Source organism: Hemiscyllium ocellatum, chromosome 5 (assembly GCF_020745735.1).
Source record: "Hemiscyllium ocellatum isolate sHemOce1 chromosome 5, sHemOce1.pat.X.cur, whole genome shotgun sequence".
NCBI classification, from domain to species: domain Eukaryota; kingdom Metazoa; phylum Chordata; class Chondrichthyes; order Orectolobiformes; family Hemiscylliidae; genus Hemiscyllium; species Hemiscyllium ocellatum.
The window spans coordinates 102,845,173-102,862,715 of NC_083405.1; the positions used below are offsets into that span (position 1 = coordinate 102,845,173).

The 17,543-nt window shown below is 40.9% G+C and overlaps 1 protein-coding gene across 5 annotated transcripts in view; it reads right to left on the reverse strand.

The window, feature by feature from the left end:
* The window catches only part of znf438 (zinc finger protein 438), a 237,007-nt gene that overhangs the window by 24,923 nt on the left and 194,541 nt on the right, over positions 1-17,543 (reverse strand). For all 5 annotated transcript variants that reach the window (XM_060825596.1, XM_060825598.1, XM_060825597.1 and 2 more), the window contains one exon: positions 13,759-15,871. In XM_060825596.1, coding sequence (XP_060681579.1) covers positions 13,759-15,871 — 2,113 coding nt within the window. The remainder of the gene's footprint in view (positions 1-13,758; positions 15,872-17,543) is intronic.

Here is a 17,543-nt window from a genome sequence, read left to right on the forward strand (position 1 = left end):
GGCACATCCACTAATATCATTTATTGTATCCTTTGCTCCCAATGCGGTCTCCTCTACACTGAAGAGACTGGACGCCTCCTAGCAGAGCGCTTTAGGGAACATCTCTGGGACACCCGCACCAATCAACCACACCACACCCTGTGGCCCAACATTTCAACTCCCCTTCCCACTCTGCCGAGGACATGGAGGTCCTGGGCCTCCTTCACCATCGCTCCCTCACCACCAGACGCCTGGAGGAAGAACGCCTCGGAACACTTCAACCCCAGGGCATCAATGTGGACTTCAACAGTTTCCTCATTTCCCCTTCACCCACCTCACCATAGTTCCAAACTTCCAGCTCAGCACTGTCCCCAAGACTTGTCCTACCTGCCTATCTTCTTTTCCATCAATCCACTCCACCCTCCCCCCACCCCCGACCTATCACCTTCATCCCCTCCCCCACTCACCTATTGTACTCTATGCTACTTTCTCCCCACCCCCACCCTCCTCTAGCTTATCTCTCCACGCTTCAGCTGTCTGCCTTTATTCCTGAAGGGCTTTTGCCCGAAACGTCGATTTTACTGCTCCTCGGATGCTGCCTGAACTGCTGTGCTCTTCCAGCACCACTAATCCAAAATTTCTGACTGGTCAGGGCATTTCAGCCTTATTTTGCATGAGTTGAAACAGGTGCATATACATTTTATCTTTCGGTCTGCAGACAGCCATGTGGCTTCCAGTACCTGCAAGTGCAGTCACACTTCAAGCCAGCTGTTTCATACTGCTACCATACAGTAGCAACACGAGAGTAGTTTGCCACTAACAAGACGCCATCAAGCCAAAAAGACATTGCGCCTATCACACAAATGAGAAACGTAGCAAATGAATTTCAGTGTGATGCCAGGCACATAGGCCGTGAATCCCAAAGACTGGAGGTTCATAGCAAACACTATCCCTTCAGCTGTTCAGACAAGCAAGATAATGACTGTACAGGTCATTCTGCTATGACACGTGTTTTGTTAACACAAATTTGCTGTAACACAATTGATGAATTGGGGACGCTGTTTCTAAAGCACAAACTTTTAAAATGCGTTGGCTGTAATGCGATTACATCACCAACACTTTAAACACTGTTTCTAAAGCATGATTTTTCTATAATGCATAGCTGCACAAGAATGCAACCATTCTGTTATAGAAGAATTACCTGTACCCCATCAGCCTATGCCGGCACAACTCATAACACAGTGTCTAACATTATATGAGATGCTGCAATTGGTCAGTATTTTCTGGGTAGTTCTAGTGTGCAAAGAATTAAGACTGGAAACAAAATTAGGATGTTCAGTCAGGTTTGCAGTATGGTAGAACTGCGCATATTGGAAGCTACATAGTCAGTTCTTCTGTAACGCAATGGTTGCACATTCTTGTGTGACTCCACGTTATAGAAAAATTGCATTTTAGAGACCGCACTTAACGTGTTGGTGCTATAATCACATTCCAGCCAACATACATTTAAGAAGTTCATGCTGTAGAAACAGCAGCCCCAATTAATCAATTGTGTTACAGTGAATTTGCATTGGCAAAATGCGCGTTATAACAGAACAACCTGTACATCAATTCACATGGTCCTGTTCTTTCTGGACGGAAAGAACATGTACATTCAGTGGACCTATTTCAAATCAACAAAATAGATGACAACCATTCATTGGTTCATTACTTGGGGCAATGCCATAACAGATTAGAGTCAACCTACCTGGGTTAAAATTTAAACAAAGCCTGCCGGCTAAGTGTCAATCATTAACTCGGGTATTTACTAAGCAAAGTCAATTTGCCGATCAATCAACGCTTATCTTTCGTACAATATAAATGTTGTTTTCTTCACTTGATTTTGTATTCTAACGAATTGTCCTGATGAGTGAACATGAAAACCTTTGGCAAAATGCATCTTTTTTTCAGTTATACTCAAGTTCCAAACCAATAAATAATCAAACGTTCATCATTTCTTCCCAGCCCCTCTATTCCATAAAATACCGACAAATGGGAGTGAAACAAAACCAATGTCATTCTAGAATATCAAAGTTGACCCTCAGGCTTGTGTCCACCATTTTCCACATAACAAACAACTGGCTTCATGTGGAAGGTATAACAGACACATTTCTAAGTAGGAGAACTCAAGATACAATCCTCTTCTGTACCCCTCTCCTGTCATGGGGTATAAAACAATATGAACAAATGACTATAAACTCCTTCCTCTTTTACATTATTAAAACAGTTACAATGAATGAAAAGTCAACCAAAAATTCCGTTCACAATAATGAATAATACTTATAATGATTTGGATTAACTCAATTAACTTTTTGAATCAAAAATATTTGTACTATGTAAACATTTTAAGCAAAGGATATTTGAAAAGGTTTACTTATTTGGTTGAAATAACTGACAAAACTAACATTTCAGCCATCTATCTTCTCCAGAAATTAGTAACACCAATAATCTCCATCTACAGTAAGGATAGATAACAACACATTCCCTACACCAAGTATCCAGTGATCGCGCTTGGAAAATGAGAGTTCAATTCAGGGTAGCGTCCTGTGACAGTCCATGGCAAAATACCCTAACAGCACTCACTATAGACTCAACATCAGGAACGGGGCATTTTTTTTGAAAATCAATCTGGACAGAGATATTATTGCACACCATTGGAGCAGGTGGGACTTGAACCTGAACAACCTGGCCAAGAGGTGTGAACACTACTACAGCACAAGTACCCTTAGCATCAGAAACAGGCAGTTGCAGGAAATCTGGGGCACAGCTGGGCAGGCAGGGATCAAATTCTTTTTTAAATTCTCTCAAGTGCTACAACTCTGGAAGGTCCATTAAAGAAACCCATCCCATTTAGCGACAACCCAATGGCCTGAAATTTTTATGCAAAACAATCACTTGAGGAAAATTTCCAGGGGGAAGAACCCAGGTAAAAGTGATTAAACATATTCTGCAGAATTTTTTTTAAGCCCATTCATTTCCAGTAATAATTGAAGAGTTGTATTCTTTGAAAAGGTATAAAGTTTCTCAGTGTAAAACCCAGGATTATTCACAACTCATCTTCATATTTCCCTTCCACCTCAAAAGGAGATGTTCAACCTCTGGTCAAGATCTCATTGACAGGTTGGGCAGGACAGATAGCGGAGAGGTGGTAACCTAAACCAGGCACCCACACCCTAAGACATGATTACATCCGACACATTACATTATTAGATGATCAATGTTTGACAATGTACATATAAATTCCAGTAATGTTGTCCATTTACTGTTGTGATTGAAATTACCCGTCACATGCACACTTTCCATGAGTGGGTTGTTGGGTCAGGATTAGGTCATTCGTCACAGACTGAACACCTTGGACTTTCCTGGTCTGTGTGACTCACTATGCAAAGCACTTGCCAAATACATTATCAGAAGTGTCTGACAAGATTAATCGTGCTTTAAGTCTCAAATTAAACTGAAACAGAATAGTAACTTAGGGATCATGGCACCAGACTGGCAACCCAGAACAAATACAAATCCCACCATGATAAATTGTGAAATTGAATCAAAGTTAGGTTTGACAAGTAGCAAATAATGTTTGGAGTACACAAAATTACATAGAACTTACAGCACAGAAACAAGCCATTCAATCCAAACAATCCACATCCATGTTTTGCTTCAGTCAAGTCTTCTGCGGTCTTTCCTCATCTAAGTCTATCCATGTAAATCTCTACTCCCTTCTCTCTCTCAAATGCTCATTCAGTCTTCATTTAAATCAAGATGTATTGTTTCAACAACTTTTCCGAAGTTGCAAGTTCCACATTCACAAAGCTCTTTGGGGTAAAGAAATTACTGAGTTCCATTGGATTTCTTGTTTGTCTGAGGCAGTTCATTGGGATCAAGAATGACATTTTGCCACTCCTGAGTTGCGAGTTCTGAGCTTACTTAGTAGTCCAACACTCAATCCACATACACTGCAACACATGGTAAATGGTGACGAGTTGCTTAGGTCATCACACTCACCTTCTGCTATTTGCACTTCGCTTCCACTTGCCGGTTGGAGATGCTCAAAATGGATGGCACCTTAGCAAATGCATGTTCTCCAGTTTGGGATGTCTTGGACAAGAGATCTACAACTTGGTGTGGATGTTAACGTTTTTTTTTTGGCTGATTTTGCTTCCAGTCCACCTCACTCTCACCTTCATCAGGTCAATCACTGACTCCTCCCTTCCCTTCCTCGACATCTGTTTCCGTCGATGAACTGGCCACCAATATTCACTATAAACCCACTGGCTCCCAAAGTTATCTGAACTACACATCCTCACGTCCTATAAAGACTATTCCATTCTCCTAGTTCATCCATCTCTGTCACATCTTTTGTCATGATGCCAATTTTGAGAAGTCCAAAATGTCTACTTTCTCCCTCAACCAAGGATTCCCCATCACCATATTTAACAGGGTTCTCAGCTGGGTCCCAACCATCGCCCACGTGTCAACCCTCACCCCCTCTTTCCCTCCCACAACAGTGATAGGGTCTCCCCACCCCCCCTTGTCCTTACCAACCATCCCACCAGCACCCACAACCACAGGATCATTAGCCACCATTTCCGCCACTGCCAACGGGATGCCACCACCAGACACATATTCCCCTTCCCTCCCTGGTCAACCTTCTGCAAGGAATGTTCCCTCAGAGACAACCTGGTCCACTCGTCCTTCACTCCCAAGGCGCCATGGCTCCTTCCCCTGAAACTGCAGAAGGTGCATTTACCTGTCCATTTGCATCCTTCCTCCTCACTATCCAAAGGCTGAAACACACCTTCCAAGTGAAGCAGAGCTTAACTTAAACTTCATTCAATCTAGTCGACTTATTCACTGCTCACAATGTGGTCCCCTCTACACTGGAGAAACAAAGCTAAGACTGGGTGACTGCTTGTTCAGAACACCTTCGTTCTGCCCGTAGAAATGACCCTCAGCTTCCAATTGCCAGCCACTTCAACAGACTATCCTGGCCAACATCTCTGTCTCAGGGTTGCTGCAGTGCTCCAGCGAAGCTCAGCACAAGTTGGAGGAATAGCACCTCCGTCTCCCCAGCCTAACTTCTGTATGAAAAACAACTTTTTTGTAGCTCCCATCCGTTCTGAAGAAGGGTCACTCGACCCAAAACACTAACTCTGATTTCTCTCCACAGATGCTGCCAGACTTTTTGAGCTTTCCCACAATTTCTGTTTTTGCTTCTGATTTCTAGCATCTGCAGTTCTTTCAGTTTTTGCTCTTTTGTACATTAGACAAAAATGTGAGGGTGCTTCATGTTTCAAATAATCATTTTATATCTGGAAACGCTGGAAGCTTGCAATGAATAGCCCAGCAGTTTAACAAATATCCACTAAATAAGGCTCTTGCCAAAGAAGAAAGGACCTTCAAAGTACATACAGTACAGTCAGCTCTTCCATAACGCCATGGTTGCATTTTTGTGCAACCGCACATTGTAGAAAAATTGCACTTTAGAAACAGTGTTTAAAGTTTTAGTGTTGGAATCGCGTTACAGCCAACACATGTTTTAAAAGTTTATGCTGTAGAAACAGGGCCCGAATATGTCAATTGCATTACAGCCAATTCGCATTGACAAAATGACCTGTATATGATAAAGCAAAGTTATCAAGTCCAATCGGAAACATAATTTACATAATGCTTTGACCTGCTGCTTCAGCTGATCTTGGGTTTGCTCTCGACTTTGCGGAGACTACTTTCAGTTGAAAAGGATTTGACTATTATAATTTGCCTAACTGCCTATTAATTGAGGAAAAAATAGAAAAAAAGAGAAACAAGTACCTCTGCTGACTACTGCAGGTTATGTACATGCGTAAGGACAGAATCAGACCGGTTGTACTGCTCCCAGCTATCTAACAGCTCCAAATGTAATGGCTCAAATACAAGAATGAAAAATAACTGTCATCCTATTTAGGTTTCAGTGGCCAAGGGGCAACGGTGGGACTGTATTGTGCGAAGTATTCATCATCTCAAGACAGTGGGCAGAGGGGCAAACACTGCAGTTGCTAATAATGTTGGCGGTGAAGACAAATCTGTGTGATCTACATACAACACGGTGGCACAGTGGTTAGCACTGCTGCCTCACAGCGCCTGTAGACCCGGGTTCAATTCCCGACTCAGGCGACTGACTGTGTGGAGTTTGCACGTTCTCCCCGTGTCTGCGTGGGTTTCCTCCGGGTGCTCCGGTTTCCTCCCACAGTCACAAAGATGTGCGGGTCAGGTGAATTGGCCAAGCTAAATTGCCCATAGTGTTAGGTAAGGGGTAAATGTAGGGGTATGGGTGGGTTGCGCTTCGGCGGGTCGGTGTGGACTTGTTGGGCCAAAGGGCCTGTTTCCACACTGTAAGTCTAATAATATAATATAATATAACATAGCAGGAATTGATGAAGCAGGACTGTAGCACTCACCAATGTGTTTTTCTAAAACATCAAGGAACAGGTCATAGAGGAAAAACGTCATCACTAAAATATGCTGGTCTTCAATATTTGCCCATCTCTTGACATGTGGCCTTCACACTTATTAATTGTTTTCACATGTTGTTACATTCTTCTAATTGTTCATTCAAATCCAAATAAAACTTCAAACCACCCAGGGATAGTAGAAGTGAGGGCTGATGAGCAGACAGATGCAAGTACATTATACAGACAACTTTGTACTGGAGCATGGCTTGTTTTGTGAGTAAGAATTTCCTAGTGAGTAGAACTTCTGAGACACAACAGTATTTTGATCTCAACTGTTGCAATGTATCACTGAATCTCAACATCAAATCAACTTTTAAATGCATTACAGCATTTCATTGCATTATTTATTTCCAATCCTGGCGAAACTGAGAAAAGATGCATGATGCATGTAAAAGAGGTCTGCGCAAAATGAGGACAATATTTGAAATGACAGAACCACATTCAGTTTATCCATAACATAGTACACAATACCATGGCATAATGGTGAAATGTTGTGTTTGCAAAGGGCTCTTGTCATCCCTACCTCTGAAGCAGCAGAAGCAGAAGCAGTGGTTCAAGCAGGTCCACTATTGAAGAGGAGTGCAATAGTTAACCTAAACAAGAAAATACTTATAATACCATGATTAAAGGTATTGATTTGACAATTTATTCTGGCATGATAACAAGAGTCTAAATGATCACTTTTTCTCCTGTTCTGGATTTCCTCTCTCTCAGTGGCTGCCCCTGAAGTACTTCATCCAAACAGCTGTACTCCTCAGCTGAACATTGGCAGGCTATTCAACTGAGGAGGAACCTAAGTTGAGACCAATGATGTTACAAGCAAACATGGCAGATAGTGATCAGAAGCAAGAAAGCTGGCAGATTTTCCTTTACCAATCTAGAAATACTGAGGCCTAACTGTAGTACAGTGCCTTTATTCAACCCATTCATCATACAGCAGGAGTAAAATTTGGGCTTTTCTAATCTGGATGGGCTATAGTCAAAAATGAGGTATGTCGGCCATATAATCAGGAAATTCTAACATGTACTCAGCACAAAGGTCAAAGATATAAAATGGAGGTTGACAAACCTTACACTAGTAATGGAAAGCAATTAGGAGAGACTTCAACTAAGACCACTTCCACGCTAGCAGAGGCCCAAGAGGAATTACTGTATGTTTTTATAAGTTCAGATGATTTTGATAAAGTTAAAAGAAATAGCCTATTTTCTCCACTTGGCCAATAGGGGCAAGGGATTAACTATACGGTTAAAACTGAAGTGGACTATAATTTTACTCTGCAAATATCCTTGATTTTTTTCACACACATACACACACACACACACACACACACACACATACACATGCATACATATATGTTTGTGGGGTGAATTTGTACTTGCAGAGTTACTTTGTACTTTGCTCAGAAACTGCATGAATCCACATAAGACTCTGTTGACTCACTTTTTAGATTAGAATCAGTCTAAACATTATGGCACAGACAGGGAACACAGGGGGCTAACACCTTCAACATATTATCTGGCAGACACCAATTGGTACAGTTAACCTAAGAATGTAACTTTTTTTTAAAAAGTTTTGTGATTTCCATATGAAAGAAGTGAAATTATCATGGTATTCAAACAGATGAAAGACTCAACAAACAATCAAGGTATTTTTCAATGTATAATTTCAGTTACATCACACTGTAAACTTTTGCTATAAATTCTGTGTCTTACAGCTATGTACTCCGCAACCACTTGATGAAGGAGCGGCGTTCCGAAAGCTAGTGCTTCCAATTAAACCTGTTGGATTATAACCTGGTGTTGTGTGATTTTTAACTTTGTACACCCCAGTCCAACACCGGCATCTCCAAATAATGACAATGCAAACAAGACTGTTGTTTTGTGTGTTGCAACTTTGTGTCAGAACAGAGGTGAGATTGTGTATTGAAGTGTACAGAAGCACAAGTATTAACAGAGGAACACTGCAATGTTCAGAACTGCTCAAAGTTGCCAAAGGCCACAGGGAGACAGAAAAGAAACCAAGAAGCAGGCCACTATATAAGATAAAACAGCTGCAATTACTTTCCAATAGATGGAAAAGTAGAAGAATTGCTTACAGATGGGGCTAAGCAATATGAGAATGGGCTTTCCAAGACCAGTTGGGCAGTAGTAAAAAGGAATGGAAAAATAGTGAAACAAGAAACTCTAAGATGGATACTCTGCTGAAAATTTGTTGCTGGAAAAGAGCAGCAGGTCAGGCAGCATCCAAGGAGCAGGAGAGTCGACGTTTTGGGCATGAGCCCTTCTTCAGGAAGGATACTCTGCTCAGGTTGCTAAGGAAGTAGTGCTCATGGAGACAATAGTTTGTCAATTAACAAGACAATCAACAGGGGTAGTTGATATATCTTCAGCTTTATGCTAAATGGGATAAACTTTGAACATATGAACAGTGTAGGCCATTCAGCTTTTTGAGTCTGCTCCACCATTCAATAAAATCAAGGCAGATCTGAGCTTAACCTCAACCCTACATGCCTGCACACATATAATAATCTTTCCCTTGATAGTCAAGTATCTTTCTAGCCCTGCTTTAAAAAATATTTGAAGATTCTGCATTGCTGCTTTTTGAGGAAGGGAATTCCAAAGCTTCTCAACATTCGTAATTTTTTTGCTACTCATCGCCAGTCTTAAATGGATACCTTGTTTTGAAAACAATGAGCCTTACATCTAGATTCTCCCACAAGTGTAAACATCCTTTCAGCATCCACACAGTCAAGTCTCCTCAGGATTTTATATGTTTCAATTAAGTCACGTCTGACTCTTCTAAACTCTACTGAATTCAAGTCTAGCCTGCTCAAGCTTTCCTCACAAAACAATCTGCAATTCCAGTAACAAAAAATGAAAGAACTGTGAATGTTGGAAATCTGAAACGAAAACAGAAATTGCTAGAACACCTCAGCAGCATTAGCTTCGCAAACCTCCACTGAACTGCTCCCAATGCATCACACCCTTCTGTGGGCACAATGACAGGTATTGTATTCGGCACTGAAATGTCCAAGGCGGACAATCATACTCGTCAGCAAGTGATCGCCAACGACGCAGTATTTTAGATGCAATCTCACTAATGCCCTGTATAAGTAAAGCATAAGCTCCCTGCTCTTGCTTTCAATTCCCAATTGGTTGGAGATTCTAGAACCAAGGCGTATAATCTAAAAATTAGGGCCAGACTGTTCAGAAGAAATGCTACACTCTAATATTGTGGATGTTTGGAACTCTCTTCCTCAAAAGGCAACTGATGCTAAATCTGAAATTGATTTATTTTTGTTAATCAAATGTATTAAGAGATATGGGGCAAAGGCAAGTATATAGAGGAAGGCCACAGATCAGCCACGATCTCACTGAATGGAGGAACAGGCTTGAAGGGTTGAATGGCCAACTCCTATCCTTATGTTCCTCATAACAAAATACAACATTCTATTAGCTTTCCTAATTACGTGCTGTACCTACATACTAACTTTCGGTGATCCATGCACTAGGACACCCAGATCTATCTGCATTTCAGAGCTCTGCATCCTTTCACTGTAGATAATTTGTTTCTTTTTATTCTTTCTGCCAAAATGGATAACCTCATGCTTCCCTTTTTAGGGATTTGTCAGATCTTTGCCTACACATATAACTTGTCTGTATCCCCTAGTAGGCTCCTTATGTTCTCTTCAAACTGACCTTCCTACCCATCTTTGTGAAATCAGCAAATGTAGCAAGCAAAGCTTCAGTCCCTCCATCCATATCATTACATAAATTGCAAACAGTTGAGGCATCACCACGGGCCTCTGTGGTTCATGGTATTCATGACATCTTGCCAGTCTGAAAAAGACCCATTTATTCCTGTTCTCTACTTCCTAAGCCAAAAAAGCTTCTATGCAGGCCAATGTCATCTCCAAACTATGAACCTTTATTTTCTGCAATCATTTTTCATATGACACCTCATCAATGCTTTCTGGAAACATAAGTACAATACATCCACTGATTCCCCTTTACTTACAGCATGTTACTTAATCATAGAGTTGGAGGGTTGTGCAGCATGAAAACAGACCTTTCAGTCCAACTCACTCATTCCAGTGAGATATCCTAACTCATCTAGTCCCATTTGCCAGAATTTGGCCCATATCCCTCTAAACCCTTCCTATTCTTCTTTGAAGAAGTTCAATAAACTAGTTAAACATGATCTCCCTTTGTTAAAGCCATGTTGGCTCTGCCTGAAAACCCATAACTTATCCAAATGCCCTGTTAAAACATCTTCAACAAAATTTTTCAGTATAGGAGGAGACAATTACACCCATCATGTCTGTATCTGCTCCTGAAAGAAATACCCAGCTAGTCCCATTCTCCTGCCCTATTCCGTAGCCCTCTAAATTAATCACTTTCAAATATATACCCAGCTCTCTTTTCAAACCTCCGATGGAATCTGCCTCTACTACTTTGCCAGGCAACACATTCCAAAGCCTAACCATTCTCTGAGTAAAAGGCTTCTTCTTATCTCACTTTTAGCTTTCTTACTGATAGTCTTAAAGTTGCAACTCAGTTAATGACATACCAACTAGTGGAAACAAAATGTTCTCAATTCTGTAAAAATTGTTCATAATTTTGAAAAACTCAATAAGGTCACCTCTTAATCTTCTCTGCTCCATGGGGAACCCAGCACACCAATGCAAAGGCTATGGCTGAGGTATCTGCAACAATGCTCAGCCTGAAATGTCCAGCAGATTTTCCACTTCAGCCTTGCCCACAAGTGTTCAGCTCCACAGATACCAGTTTTCTGCCAATTCAATTCACTTCACGTGATATTGAAAAATGGCTCTTGGCACTGGATATTGTAAAGGCTATAAGCCCTGACAACATTCAGGCAATAGCTCTTAAGACTTGTGCTCCAGAAACTTCCACACCCTTAGCCACGCTGTTGCAGTACAGCTATAACACTGGTATCTTCCTGACAATGTGGAAAATTGACTAGTATGTTCAGTAAACATAAAAGCAAGACATATCCAATGTGGTCAATTACCAATCCATGAGTCTACTCTCAATTATCAGTAAAATGATAGAAGGCATAATCAATAACGCACTTGCTTAGCATTAACTTGCACACTGATGCCCAGTTCGGGTTCTAGCAAGGGGAATATAAATTTGAATTCCTGGGAATGGAGAAGGTTGGGCTGTCATATAGGATCTACAATGCATTCAGATTCAGTATTCTCCTTTTGAGAAGAATGGAAGAATGTTGTATTGAACCATTACATTACATCATCTGCCCCTGAAGTACCCTGAAAGCCACCAGAAACAATTCTGCCATCCTGCTATCGGTCAGATCTTTTGAAAGACAGTCTCTCAGATGGTCCAAACCTCCCCTATGTATTGGTGCATTTTATGAATAAGACAAGGCCCCATTATGGAGGACTGGAGTGTAACAATGCATTCTCAAGAACAAGAGGTCATAGTTTTAGGATAAGGGGTAGCAGATTTAAACAGAGATGAGAAAGAATAATTCTCTGAAAGAGTTGTGAGTGTATTGAAGTCACTATCCCAGAGTGTGGTGGATGCTGGCGCATTGAGAAAATTTAAGGAGATAACATATTTTTAATTAGTAATAGGTTGAAGGGGTTTTAGAGAGTGGGTAGGAAAGTGCTGTTGAGAGTGAGATGAAATCAGCCATGATCATACTAAATGCAGAAAATTTAAGGGATTGAATTGCCTAATCCTAGTTAGTATGTACTTATGCATCAATCAAACTTTCTGCTAACAGATCACCAACCCCTAAATGATGGAGGTCTCTCAAATTGCAGGCAGGGCTCTTCACAGGTTCCATATCCAGCCCATAGTGGAATGTTGATAATGCTCTGGCAAGAATGATGGGGCTTGTGGTGGAAACGATATAAGCCACCCCCCCAAGAGGTTTACTGAACAAAGCTGTCAAACATCATCAGGGCTAGGGTGAACTTGACCAAAGGTGTTGCTAAAGTATTGGAGGACTTGGCTAGTAATCAAAAGCCAAGATAGTAAGAATACAGTACAACTGGTTGGAATGGTGGCACCGCTATTGTGGTTATTATAATCCTGTTGCCATTCTCTAAATTTGCTGCACCAGGGACTAATGGTATCTCAGGCACTGCAGATGGTCTTGCTGTTTAATTAAACTCATGATCTATTTCTTAAACAACTGAACTCCCCCTCACATAAATGTAAAAACTGGGAAGATTTATAAAGTTTTTGCTATCCAATAAAATGATGGTTTTCAGCCAAGCCTCACCACTGGGGCTTCACTACAGCAGTAAGAGAATTGCAAATTAGAGAATTTCATGTCACTGAATTCCACTTGGATCCTTCGAGTTACTGGTGAGTAAAGCATCGAGGGAGGATTCCGCCAAGTGTCCAAAAGGAGATACTGAAGTCGGGATGAGGGGTTAATTTTAGGATTAACACGAAGACATTAATACCAAGCACTCAAAATTAGTGCTGTTCTTATACTCAATTTCTTCTATGTTATGTGCCATTTTAACCATGATTTCTTGCTGCTGGTACAAGAGGGACAATGAGAATCCCTGCAGAATGGTCAAGTTACTATGGAAACTAACAGACCCAAGCCTGAAGGTTGAGATAATGGATGCCTGCATGGAATTGAGAATTCTAAATGTAACCTAAAAACTCTATTTCTGAGAACTTCTTCGAACAACCAAGATGAACTTCTCCCTTGCACATGGTTTAATAAAGGCTTTGCTTGCATGAACTAAGCAGACTCAAGGGTGGTCATTTTGAAATCACAACAGCAGCCACTAAGGAAGAATCCTGAATAAAAAATCCTTGAAAGAGCTCAAGGAGAAATTTATTTGCACAAAACATTACCAGAGCAAATAATATTCTGTAACAGAAAATCAATGACACAAAAAAATCACTACATCTTTAAGTGGAAAATTGCATAAATATTTCAATCAGAGGAAGACAGAGATCATTAAGAAATGACTGAGATAGTGGAAATATCTCAGTCCCTTGCTGTGGGAAAGAGCCAGCAGACAGGTGGGCTTAATGGTCATTTCTCTGTTACAGACATCTAATGCTTTATAAAAACAAACATGGACAAAATGCAACAGGAACCAGCATGCAACAGTAACGTAGAGCAACAGAAAAATTCCAACATTGCATCCCTCAAAATAATGTAAACAAAGTGTGACTGGGATAAGTATTTGTATTGCTGTATAATTTGTTAAAAAGAATACTTCTACTTTACCTGTTTGATAGGGGCAGATGATGTGCAGCTCCCAGCATTCCTTCCTTTCTGTCTCCATTACTCTTATTTGGCAGAAGTGAATCATTGGAATGCTCATTGCTGATTAAAACCTTGTGAATTTCTTTTAGATGAAAAAGATAGACTCCAATATGTCCAAAGAGCTTTGCACAAAACTCACAGCACATGAGCTTCTTACGCTGTACTTCACTATGGCACCTTTTCATGTGAGTGCTCAGGCTGCCTGAATGACTGTAGGCCTTGTGGCAAACACGACAGCAGTAAGGCCTGCTCTTGGAATGAATATTCAAATGATCCTGAAGGTGATGTTTAAGCTGAAAGCCTCGATTACAAACGTGGCATTTATATTCTTGTTCATCCAAGACCAACTGATCAGGTAAGTTTCTGTAATAGCCAGATGTACTGGCAACTTGCACCAAGTTAGCTGTTTTGCTGATTGTTGCATCACTTAGTGCAGTCTCTGGTTTTAAACTAGCAAGATTCTGGATTGAAAACATCCTTCCAGATAACGCTAATGGAGCTACAGCCTGTGTAACTGCAACAGGCTTGGGCATAATGTTACAAAATTTCTTCAGCACTTCTGCTGTTTTGTCTGAGTTTTCATTTGTTATGGTTTTCATGTTCACTTTGAAACTTCCACAGTCTTGAGGAGAAAAATTGGCTTTTATCTTTTCTTCATCTTCCTGCATTCTGCTCAAGAGATTACAGGTCTTAAATCTTTTCACTTTGGAAATGGGTACATTATCTGTCATCTTCCTTTTACTTACTAATCTGTGTTTCAGTACATTGCTGTTTGGCTTCTTTAGTTGATCTACAATCCCTTTTTTTGATATACATGCATTGCTACTGCTGGTTGGTATAAATGGTAATGGACTATCTGGTTTATTAGCACTGTCTCTGTGAAAATCAGAAGCCATACAGATATTCTTAGACATTTCAGCAGCTTTAGACTGATTATTAACTGACATTGCAGCGGGGATCCCTGCCTTCAATTGGGTAGATAACGTAACAGAAGTAGTTTGATTTTGTTTGGGATTGTGAAAAATGGTGTTTTTCATTCGCGAGTATGGTAAAATAGGAACTTTGCCTTTTGGTGCCGGAGTAGGTGCAATAAACTGAACCGAATTTCCAAACTGCATTAGTGGCACTGAACCAACCGGTCCGGTACATTTAGTGACAAGTGGGGATTGTCGGTCAGTTTGGACAACAGGCCATGTTGAAACGCTGCATGTTACTGACAGTGAATCCAGGCTGGGCTGAGAAAAGAATTTTGCTTCTCCAGGCTGTGGCATGGGTCTGTCCACTTCAGTTGTTTCGTTGTTTTTCAATACATCACACTTGGATGGGGAAGAATGTTGAAGCATTATATTTGTATCCTGGGAAAGTGTTGCAGGAACTGTGATGTCAGCAGACACACGCCCTGCTTTGTCCACATCAAGCAACAATCCAGTTTTAGATGCTACCATATTTGAATGAATGCTTGAATGGCTGGGCACAGTGGATGGTTGAACCTGTATTGATGTTGCTCCTGGCATACATGATTGACACTGAAGATTACTTGGTTTCACGACTGCCAGTTTTGAGAACGTTCCCTGCTTCACAGCTGGTTTGGCCCACACGGACTGATAGCGTGGAATTGGTAACTTCAATTTTTCTGTGGCAGCAACAGGAGGTGCAGTCTGCCCAAATGCTACAACTGATGTTCTACCGATGGCTTGAGAAACCGGTGCCTGGCTAGTACAACAGCCTGTGACTGATTTTGTGACCTTTGAAGATACTTGTGGAGTGGCTGCAGCAACCTGTGGTAGGGCTACAAGTGAGTAAGTTCCCTCTTTGCCAGCAATAGGCATCAATGCATAGCTCCGAGCTGGCATGATTATGGGCTTTGCATTCTTTGTTGGATATGTGTTTGTCTGAATATCTGATGTAATAGTGGATCCACAAGAAATGCCACTCATGGTGGAATGAGGTACCATTGAAGAAGCAGATACTGCTATTTGTGATGGAATAACTTTTGGAGCAATGGTTCTAAAATGGCCTTTGGTTGACAAACTTTTCTTCTGGTAAGTCATAGTGGACGAAGGTCCTTGTGTATCTGTTGAAAAATAAACACAATAAGTAACTCAGTATAATTGTGATTATGTTTTCAGGGTGAATGCTGTTTTGTTCTATGTTAATTTCTGAATTCTTGCAGCACTACAATTTGAAAAGAAAGTGACCCCATATACAGAGCTACACACAGTCAGTGTGGAGTAACCACAGCAACAGGACAAGAACAATTGCCAAACTAAAAAATATACATAATTTCTGGAAATCCAAGGTTGCTGGTTTCTTCCTGCACAAAAACTCTTTGTGGTGCAAAAGTTATGCATTACTTTTTGAAAAGAAAATATATATATTTACAAAGAGATTTACTACATTCTAGCAGATTCAGTGACTAAGTGAGCAAACGTAGCAATGATTCTGCAGACAGTGATCCAATATATAACCAAATTGGTCTCACTTGCAGGATAGAATGTTGACAAAGAAATTGGGAGAATTTCTCCTTGCATTGTGCAATAGGGTCTTTACAGTTTACCTGAACTAGTAGAATAGATCCAAGTTTAAAGTTTAACAAAAAAGCAACACCTCCAACAATACCACAAAATCACTCTGATGGGGAGAATAACAAGACGTTGCCAATTGAACCAACATGACAATTCTTAGATAAATTACAACTTTTTTAATGCCCTTCATAAACAATGACCAGCTGTTCCAAGTGATAGTAGCCACACAAGCCTCGATCAATATTTTGAATTTAGCATTTCTTAATGAATAGCAGGGTGCTCAACCTATTAATGGCTCACCCATCAAATTATTATTATACCAGGAAATGAAGCGATTGGAAAAATACATTTTCATTGCACAAGAGGAGTTAGCTATTAGAAATAAAGAGAGCTGCACTAGGTCATATATAGTCAAATGTTATGAAAATGTCTAGGATGAGGCAGAAATGAACACATTGGGAAACAGAATTGGAAAATTACTGAAAATAGCAATTCACATTGTTCATCAGAGGATATCTTCAACCTACCAGCAACAATTACAACATTTAAAAGGCATCTGGACGGGTATGTGAATAGGAAGGATTGAGAGGGATAAGGAGAAAAAGGGGACTGCAGATGCTGGAGATCAGAGCTGAAAATGTGTTGCTGGAAAAGCGCAGCAGGTCAGGCAGCATCCAAGGAGCAGGAGAATCGACGTTTCGGGCATGAGCCCTTCTTCAGAAAAGAAGAAGGGCTCATGCCCGAAACGTCCATTCTCCTGCTCCTTGGATGCTGCCTGACCTGCTGCGCTTTTCCAGCAACACATTTTCAGCTTGAGAGGGATAAGGACCAAATGCTGGCAAATGCGACTAGATTTACTGAGGATATCTGGTCGGCATGGACGAGTTGGACCAGAGGGTCTGTTCCTATGCTGTATATCTCTATGACCCTACGTCACCAATAGAGTCATAGAGATGTACAGCATGGAAACAGACCCGACCAGATATCCCAACCCAATCTAGTCCCACTGCCAGTACCTGGCCCATATCCCTCCAAACCCTCCCTATTCATATACCCATCCAAATGCCTCTTAAATGTTGCAATCATACTAGCCTCCACCACTTCCTCTGGCAGCTCTTTCCATACACGTACCACCCTCTGCATGAGAAGTTGCCCCTTGGGTCTCTTTTATATCTTTCCCCTCTTATCCTAAACCTATGCCCTCTAGTTTTGGATTCCCTC